General features: G+C 32.5%; 1 protein-coding gene across 1 annotated transcript; it reads right to left on the reverse strand.

The window, feature by feature from the left end:
* Positions 1-731: 731 nt before the first annotated feature.
* LOC150095848 (uncharacterized) lies at positions 732-9955 on the reverse strand. The gene is made up of 2 exons (XM_090409546.1): positions 8861-9955; positions 732-1040 (listed from the first exon to the last, which is right to left on the reverse strand). The coding sequence occupies exons 1-2, from the start codon at positions 9953-9955 to the stop codon at positions 732-734; spliced, it is 1404 nt and encodes a 467-aa protein (XP_090265672.1).
* Between the last annotated feature and the right edge of the window lie 214 nt (positions 9956-10169).

Raw genomic sequence — 10169 nt, forward strand, 5'->3', positions numbered from 1 at the left:
AAGGGAAAGTGTGCCAACAGCATCAAACGATTGATCCCCTTGCAACTACTAACTGTGCTCAAACTTGCTTAACTTTTTTGCGTGAGCTATTAGTAGCAGAGGCTCTACCAATCGACCAACATCATTGTGAGCATTCATTATAAAAGACAACTACTACATTTCAATATGCATTCATGTGATTCAAATCCTGGTTCTTATTAGTTATGAGATGTAAGACACAAAAAGAAAGCAAAATTAATATACAAAAGCAATACCTTTTAAACCTTAACCTATATTAATGATTTATGTGATGTTTTCATTTCTTATAAAAGATATCTACTGTAGTTTCATGACAAGGTCTCAGACTAAGATCACAAAAACCAATGCTAAACTTATTTTGTAATCATTTGAAATAATCTAAGCCTCATCCTACTTTTATTATCCATCCACTATTTAATCTTATTGCTCGGTCATGCAAGGTTGATGAATACTGTACCTTGAGATCAATGTTGTAGTTTTTCAAATTATCTGCAATGAAATTAATCTTGTTACTCTGATGGATTGCATCATTATCATGACCTGTTGTCAATACAATCACTCGAAGATTTGAGTAACATTTCACTAAAAGCTCTCAAAATCGCAAGAAGTTGTAAATTTGATGAACAGTTCGAATATAAAGATCTTCAATTTCAACTTCTGTAACCATATCATCAAGATATTTTTTTTTATCATAATCATAGCCAACTGCATCATTAGTATCTGGAGCTATTCATGATAGGTTCCATTATCTTTTTCTTTTGGACAAATTCTTTGATAACTTCTGCCCGATTCATATATTGCACTGCTTTCTCTTGAAGGTGGCTTTTCCTCTCTTTTTGATTACCTTCTTTCATTGCATTTATTAGAAGCTGAATTCCTTCTTGGTAACAAGTAAGAGCTGCTGCATATTTTTTATTTGTATCATGTTCGACTGCATGTTTCAACAGAGAAACCGCTGAAGCTTCTAAGCCAGTAAGCAGAGCATTATGACCTGCTTGAGCCATTAATTTGTGATAATAGCTCTTTCGAATATAATTGGTTATTTTAACACACTTCTGGGTGTGCTTCCGGCAAGAAGAAAGGCATTCTCTTTTTCAGTTTTCAAAGGCTCAGTTTCATTATTCGAAAATGCCAATATGAAGTGTATAAAGTTATGAACTTCCAATTTATTTACAAATTATAGATTTAATAGTTATTTCCATGAAATAATTATAATTGAGTTCTGTTATCTCTTAGATACCAAACGATAAATACGCAATAAAATACACAGTTATCTTACTACTCACAGCAAGTTATAATTATCCAAAATACTTGTTCTGTCAGATGCTGGAAAAACAGGAATCAAAAGTTGAAGATTAATAACACATTTATGTTTAGAGAGAATTTCTCAAATAAATTTATTTCTTAAATGCCAATTCTTTTTTGACCTATGGTACAAAAATATCCACAACAGTTTTCACACGTAAAGTTAAGTGATTACAAAACCAAAATGTAAATCAACAAACAATGGTCCATGCAAATGTAAGTTTCTGTGGTTTAGCAGTTCTGTGGAAAGTTTTCAGTGCTGAAACTTTATGATGTAAAGAAAGAGTTTCATAAAAATAAGCAATTAAAATATGACAAGTTTCATGAGTCGACTATTCGTGATGTTTGTCTGAAGGAGGTGGGAGTGCAGGTTTTATCTCTTGTTGATCTTTACCACAGCCAACACCATTCTGGCCCATAGGAGTTTACTGATCTCTTCAGTAATGTAGGTAACTACAATTTCTGTTCAACAAGCTTGTGGAAGGCCTAGTAAAATAATTTATTAGGTCAGCCCAAGTAGCTGACTACTCTCCAATACACAACAGATTTTATATATATATATATATATCTATCCTATCTAGGAAGTTTGGAAACGAACAGAATATTAATGGCATAGACAGATTAGGAATAGCCAATTCCCAGAAAGATTAAACATGGTGCTTTTCAAGCCACTTCAAGCTTTCGGGTCACACTGGATAACCAAAATCACAAAGATACTACCTAAAGATAGCTCACTGAGTAATGATTATGCTCAGGACTTGAAAAATTATGCAAAGCTATACTTGACCAAGATCCTGCCTTTTTTCCCCCTCACTTTATATATTCCACACTGTTGGATAAAGGCCTCTCCCAATGTGGGCAGGTTGGGTCTAGTTCTCTCATGGTGGCCCATTCCATCTTGGGAGAGTTGTTTATACACTTGTATGAACAAACGTATGAAGGCGAAAGACAATCACAAACATCTATGCCAACAGTGGGATTCAAACTTGCAGCCTTTGGCAAAAGAGTAGATACGCTAACCACTCAACCACACGGGCAAGCCATTTTCTTTTATGTCCCAATAACTCAATAGGAGTTCTGCAAAATTATTAATAGTGCTGTAACATGGTTGGATAAACTATTTTTTTTATTAAATGAAAAATATTTTATCCTGTTCATTCTGCAGCCACTCACCAGGTAGCAAATTATACTTGCCACATGTGAGTGGACAAGTATATATTTGAGCCCTGATTACACAATTCAGTTGGAAAGACATGGATATGAATCCCATCTAGGACTCAAAGAATGTATATAAAGGCTTTTTAACTGAATGTGGTTAAGTGGTCTCATATAAAGATGACAAGATTATTTCCTTCTGGAATCTTGTGTTCTTATCCCACAAAACATGGAAAGATCAAGCAAACTGACCGGCAATTTACAGATATAACACAATAGTCTCATAACTGCTTCATCCACAATTCAAAACAACCTTATTCTAAGGACTGGATTTACCAACCTGATCTGAGCAGATCTTGGGAAATCAAGATCTGCTCAGGCTACTTCTGCTCTCCAACCAATAAGTTATTGGTTTGAATCCCAGCATAGGTATGGATATTTGTGTCTGTCTTTAGTGGGGGATGAATTTCATCACTCAGTGTGTGTGTGTGCATATGTGTGAGCCCAGTGCTCTGACATCCTGAAGTGTCTTGAAAAAAGATCATGTTTAGTATCTAGAATAGGGTTTCTGGACTATATAAAAAGGAAAAATAGAAAAAAAAACAATCCTTAGCCCACTCACAGCACAAATGTACTACATGTTTACATTAAAAAAACTTTCATGGGCTGTAGCCACAGAAAAAAAAAGGACACTTGCAAACATCTCTATGTCAGAGTGTAATTCCAACCCATGGTCTTTAGGGTGGATATGCTATTCACATTACCAAATGGACTAGTAACATTAGTAGCTATGCCAAAGGAAAGAACGCAGTAAGGAGAAATAGGCATGTTGCAAAAAAAAAAAAAAAAAACAGTACTGAACTTCAACATCCTCTTCAGTACATGCGTTGAGATATGCCAATCGACTGCATGCAAATTAATAGAAAAGCATGTGTAGAGTCTATACCATTACATTTAGCTGTAGCAATGTGGTTCATCATCATACGTATCAAGGATTTAGGCCTAACATGGCCTGTTCCAGCCTTAGAAGTCATCGTTGAATCGTTTAAGAGGACGTCCTGGTTTTCTTTTCCCTAATGGCTTGTACTTTAAGGCTTGTTTTGGTAATCTTTCTGTTTTCATTCTTTGAACGTGTTCCATCCATTTATGTTTATATTTTTTAATTTTTTCTATTACTGGTTCTTGGTTTAAATCTTTCATAATATCTTTGTTTCTTTTGTGATCAAATAGGGTATACTTTGCAGTTTTTCTCATAAACTTCATTTCTGCTGTTGTTAATCCTTGTTTGTCTTTTTGTTTTATTGTCCAGATTTCGCTTCCATACATTAAGACCGGTAAGGCTAATGTATTGCATACTTTTAGCCTAGTTTGTTTTTGAACTAGGTTTGGTTTAAATATAGAGTTAATTAAACCTGTTATTTTTAAATATTTTACAATTTTTACGTTTATATCTTTTTCATTTTCATATGTGATCATACATTCTAGGTAATTAAATGAATTCACCTGTTCTAAGATCTTGTTATCTATTACTATTTTAGTTCTTGCTGGATCTTGTCCTTTAAAGGCCATAGTTTTTGATTTTTCTGTTGATATTATCATACCATAATCTTTGGATATCACATTTAGATTTAAAATAGCTTTCTGTAAGTTATCTTCAGAATTTGTAATTATTATTTGGTCGTCTGCAAAGAGGAGAGTGTTTAAGTTAACTGTAGGTGAAAGTTTAATTCCTTGATGTAAATTTTAACTCCATTTTATTATTATTTCATTTAAGTAGATATTAAAAAGAGTTGCGCAGATGGGACATCCCTGTCGGACCCCTTGGTTTATCTCTCTTGTATATGATAGCTCGTGATTTAATCTTATTTGTATTTGATTATTTTCATATATACTTATGATACCTTTTAGGATATTATTTGGTATTTGTCTTTCTTTTAATATGTTAAATAATATGTTTCTTTTAACTTTGTCAAATGCTTTTTCAAAGTCAATAAATGCAATATGTGTTTCCAAATTATATTCTCTTCTCTACTATTAATTTTAGGCAAAAGGCTTGTCTATAGATGATCGTCCTTTTCTAAATCCATTCTGTACCTCTAGAATAAAGTTTTCAGAATATTTCATTACTTTGTTATTTAAGAATCTGCTATATATTTTGTAATAGGAATTTAGTATATTGATACCTCTATAGTTTTTATGGTCATCTCTATTACCTTTCTTAAAGATAGGAATCACAATTGCTTTTTTCCATTCTACTGGGGGGATACCAGTTGAGTAAATTTTATTTAAAAATAATAAGTCTTTTTTTGAATGTTGTTCCTGCGTATTTATATAGTTCTGAACCTAGATTATCTTCTCCAGGTGATTTTCTGTTTCTTGTTTCTTTCAGGCTGATTTCTAATTCTTCTTCAGTTATTTCCTTTTCATTTTCGTTAATTGTTTGCTAGTTGCCTTTTTTAAAATATTTGTCTGTCCACAGTTCTGTGTAGTGATTTAGAAATTCTTCTAATTTCAATTCAGTGTTTAATTTTATGTTTTCTTTGGTATCTGCATTTAGGTGTTTCAAAATCTTATATACATTGGGTCTTATTTTATATAAATCATGTTCTAAATTAGAAACGAATCTGTTCCATGATTCTCTATGTCTTTTTCTGACTTCTCTTTTAGCTATGGCTCTTATTCTTTTATATTCTATTTAATCTTCTAATCTTTTACTGCTTAACCATTTGTGATAGGCTTCTTTTTTCTTTTTAATTATTTCTTTGATTGTATCATCCCAGATCTTCAGTTTTTTCCTTTTATTGAATTTTTTGGTCTTTCCTAAGCTTTCATTTGCTGCTGCATTCAGTATCGTTTTTATATTAAGCCATTCTATTTCTATTTCTTCATTTTGTTTTATTTTATCTAGATATTGGTTAATTCTTTGTTCATATAGCCATTGTACATTTGTGTCATTCAATAGTCTAGTTTTATAAACAAATGTTTCAATTTTTCTTTCTGTTCTTGTTACTTGTAGCCATTTAGGTGGTAATCTTAATTTTATTTTAACAAGAAGTGGTCACTGCTTATTTCATATCCTCTGTGAACTCTAACATATAGTGAAAATTTTGATGTCTTTTGATTTAGTATGAAGTAATCTAATACTGATTTCCATCCTCTTGCTGCCCAAGTATATTTATGTATGTCTTTATGTTTATATAAGGAATTCATTATTTTTAGGTTATTATAAACTACAAAGTCAATCAATTTTTTACCATTTCTGTTTAGTGTGTGTTCTCCATGTATTCCTATATTATTATTAATTTTCGTGTTTCCAATTCTTGCATTTAAGTCTCCTGCTAAAATTATGTAGTCATTTTAATTTATTTTATTATATATGTTTTGTAGCTGATTATAAAAATCAATATTATCCTGTTCTCTTCCTTCTTCTGGTGCATATAAACCAATTATTGTTAAATAGCCTCTATCTATTTTTATTCTAGCTTCTATTATTCTTTCATTCCATAATTTATAATGTTTTAACTGTTTTGAAAGGGAGTTATGAATCCAAATCATGACTCCTGCTTGTGCTCTTTGGTCTCTGTCGACTCCGCTGTATATCACATTAAAATTTTCAGTTCTCATAGTTCCTTTTAATTTCTTTTTTGTTTCAGTGATTACTGCTATTTTAAAATTTTTTTCATTTAATAACTGGTCTAATTCTATTTCTTTATATGCTGTTCCTCTTACATTCCAGTTTGCTATGTGTATTATATTTTGTCATTTCAATTTTCGTTTTTCCCTTTTCCATTCCAGGGTCATTTCCCATAGATTCAATCCAATTATCTTTTTCTGTCAGCTTACAAGTAGGATTATGTTCTCCATGTCGGGGGACTAGCCTGACGATGGAATAGTTCAGTGGTAGGGCTGCTACCTTAAAGCTTCTGAACTAGCCTTCTTCCGAATTTAAACCCATAGGAGGAATAGGGTATATTGAAGGGGAAAGAGTAGATTATAGTAGAAATATAGTAAGGTTTATAGAGAGGGCATAGTTGTAAGGCCAGAAATGACCCCATGGCTCTCGAGTACTCTAATAGCATAAGGTTCATAAAGTAAGAAGAGTTGGCTGATAAGGCCTTATTGGAAAGATTAAAGTAAGTGGATGTTGTTGAAGTAAGAAAAGATGTGTATTGTTCAGCATTATTTTCATTTTCATACTGAGTTGGTAGAGCAACTGGTTTACATGTTTGTGAGCAGTTTGTTCGTCATTCCAACAGGATGGAGCAATCTGTCACACAACACGTGTTTCTAGAGCCTATTTATAAAAACAATTCCCCGAGAGGCTCATTTCGAGGTTGACAGAAACCCCATACCTTTCACAATCTCTCGATCTCATGACTTGATGCCTTCATTCAGGATATGTTGAAGGAATGGGCATTCCACCATGATCCACCTTCAAACCTTGATGAATTAAGGCATAAAATTACACAATATGGCCAGCATATGTACCAAGTTGTTCTACAAGATGACAGAGAACCTTCACATGTGCTACAAAATTAGTCTTGAAAGACAAGGTGCCCATTTCAATTACATAATCTACTGTCATTAATGCCTTATTCGACCAAGATTCCACCAATACTTGTGAATGTAGATATCATGTGTAAACATGTATTTCTTTGTCAATAAAAGAGCCATTTACTCTATAACACATATCATTGTAGTTATTCAGTACTGTTTCTTTTCTCTTTTTTTTTTAATACTGTAATTTCACATTCTACTGGTAAAACTAACAGATAATATAAACTTACTGTTCTGAGATGTTGTCTTGCATAATTTTTATGTTTAAAAGTCAGAAAACCTACACTGAAACACAACAAACAGGCAGTTCAGTGACCAACAGATGGGACCATCAGTGAGTACAGGTATTCCTTGATTTATGCAATTAATTAATCCTTCGATGTTACCACATATATCAAAATCATGTTAATCAAATATATAATCAATGGTAAAAATTATAATTCGTGCATGATCGATTACTGTATTAATAATTCGTTTTATGGTATTCCTAAAAGAGTGCCATATAAAACGAATTATTATTCGTTTTATATAGTAGGTTCAAGCATTAATAAATGCTTGAACCTACATTAATTACTGCAAATTTTTATTAAAAAAAGTTATCAAGAGTCGTTTGAACAGTTTAGTTTTTTTCTTATCAGCAGAAATTCTACGATAACAAGCAAAATGATTCTCTAGATCTAGGCAAACAAGTATTCTTCAATTAACATCTGGATCAATATCCATTACTTGCTGCATAAGCGATTCTAAACTGTGAAATATTCCATCCAGCTCTTTGATTGTTATCTCCTTTGGAACCTCATCTTCACATTCCACTTGTTCATTGTTTTCTTATGCCATTGTTGTTCAATTTCAAGAAGATCGTTTTCACTGAAATATTTTAAATTTAAATCCAATAATTCTTTAACATCTTCTGCATCAACACCATCAAAACCAAGGTCTTCACCAATTCCAATGATTTCTTAAACCATATTGTTAGGATTTTGAAAACCATCTAAGTCATTAGCACATTCTGGCAAAAGATTTTTCCAAACAGATCTCATGCAGCTAGAAGACACTTGCTCCCACAAGTCATGAATGTTTTCAGCTGCATGTTTAATGTTAAAATTTCCCCAAAATTTTTGGAGTTTAATCCCATTTTCTACCGCTGTTGTTTCTACTGCCTTTGAGAATGTCTTTTTAAGAAAATAGGCTTTGAAAGTTGCAATGATGTCCATGTCCATGAGTTGTAGCAATGATCGTATTTGGTGGAATTTTGATAAATATAAATATAAAGGCGTATTAATTAAAACTCTTGCCACATATATAAAGGGATTATCGCAATTAATTTCACCGAGTTAATCAAATCCTGCGGTAAGCAAGAGATATCTGTATTTGCTAACAAGTTAAGGAAGTATTCTCACACTACCTAGTTACTAACATGAGAGTTAAAGAATTGTGAAACTTGTAATAATGGCAAAGACCTGGGAGTGTGGGCTTTTAATTTTGGATGCATGTGGAATAGGGGAAAGGGCTTTAATGCTTCTTCTAGAAATTAAACTATGTTCTGCTAGTTCATTTTCTTTCAGCACTATGCTAAATGCTGCTAATTTCCAGAAAGTCGCTTTGGTTGGGGACTGAAAATATCGTTAGCATGAATATCATATCAATACAATGACATATCTGATTTATTAACCAAATGATACCAGAAATATAAACATCAAATATATTTAAGCTATTTATTCATCTTTTTTTTTTTCAATGAAATTTATGTGCATGATTTTTTTTTCTTTTTCTTCTTCTTCTTCAGGGAATCCTTTAAGTTGCAACTGTCTTGACTTGAAATTACTTGTGATTGAAAAAGTTCCCTATCCCCATCATCTGTTTCAACTGTATCAGGTTGCTGTGCACTGTGAATATTACTGTTCATCATATTTAATGTTTCATAGTGCTGATTACAATCCAGGCTGCTAACTGCTGGTTCAAAAGAGCAGCTTTCATTTACTGCATCTTTATGCTTTTTCTTCTTCTTTTTCTTTGAATGTAGCATACGGTTATTGTTATCTTCATTTGCATTGGTGACCTGCTGAAAAGATTCCTTATTTAATTCAGCAATATCAGAGTCTGCTTCATTTTGTAAACTGGCATCATTACTTATTTTGAAATTTTTCTCAGAGGAAACAGGGCAGACTTTCATATCAGGACAGTGATTTCCAAACGATTCATCTTTGCATCTTTTCCTTTTTCTTGACTGTTGTCCAATTAATATAATATCTGAATTTTTTTCTGGGGACATGGGCTTATCACTACAGGTGTTGAATCTGTGTTTTGTCGATGGAAACGGAGATTCGTCACAATCGGGATCAACATATTCGTCATCTGGTATGGATTCTTTTTCCTCTGAGTCATTTACGATAAACTGTTTCATCAACTGCATACAAGTATCGGTGATTACACCACGAACACGAATTACTCGTTTATGAATGTCAACGTTTGTGATCTGAAATAAAATTTCTTTTCCAATGGTTACATAATGCTGTAATTTTTCGAAATCTGAAGTTTGTTCAATATGTATGGAAACATTAATGCAATTGTGAACAACACAACCAATATGGTTTGTGCTTATCCGATTAACAATACCTTTTACAATATTACCTTTCGTTGGTTGGAAAACTTCGAAATCTGCTTCAATGTCATAATGGACCACTGGTTGATCTGCTAATATGGTACCATGTGGATTGACGAACGAAATATTTTTGTATGCTACTACAACTCCTTCCAACGACTGCATATACTGACTTTTCCAGTTCTCAAACGTTTCTTTAATTCCTTCCACTTCACGACCTAAATATGAAGGCGGCAAGGCAATGTGAACTTTATGCCTTATACATTTGATACATTCAAAGTCGTATTCTTCGGAAAGCATTTCAGTTTGTACACACATTATTCAGAAATGTGCACTTACAAATATTAACAGTAGATTCGTAAGTTAACAACACACAAACAAAAATTAAGAAAATGTAATCATCTGGAAATTAACAAAATAAGCATCGTCACATTCACGAATTACTAAGAATTTGAATGAAAAAATGTATATATATTAAAGAAATCAAAACTTCAATCACTCTCCGATGGTGCTGACACTTACAATTAAAAGT

The sequence above is a fragment of the Typopeltis vanoorti genome, chromosome 19 (assembly GCF_054136105.1).
Source record: "Typopeltis vanoorti isolate ZY-2024b chromosome 19, IOZ_Tvanoo_1.0, whole genome shotgun sequence".
Taxonomy (NCBI): Eukaryota; Metazoa; Arthropoda; class Arachnida; order Uropygi; family Thelyphonidae; genus Typopeltis; species Typopeltis vanoorti.

Excerpts from the sequence above, each read along its gene's own strand:
- LOC150095848 (XM_090409546.1), bottom strand. The coding sequence starts at position 9,955 with ATGTGTGTACAAACTGAAATGCTTTCCGAAGAATACGACTTTGAATGT. Across the intron at positions 1,041-8,860 it reads GGGAACTTTTTCAATCACAA|AGCTATTATCACAAATTAAT; the intron begins GTAATTTCAAGT and ends TATATTCGAAAG.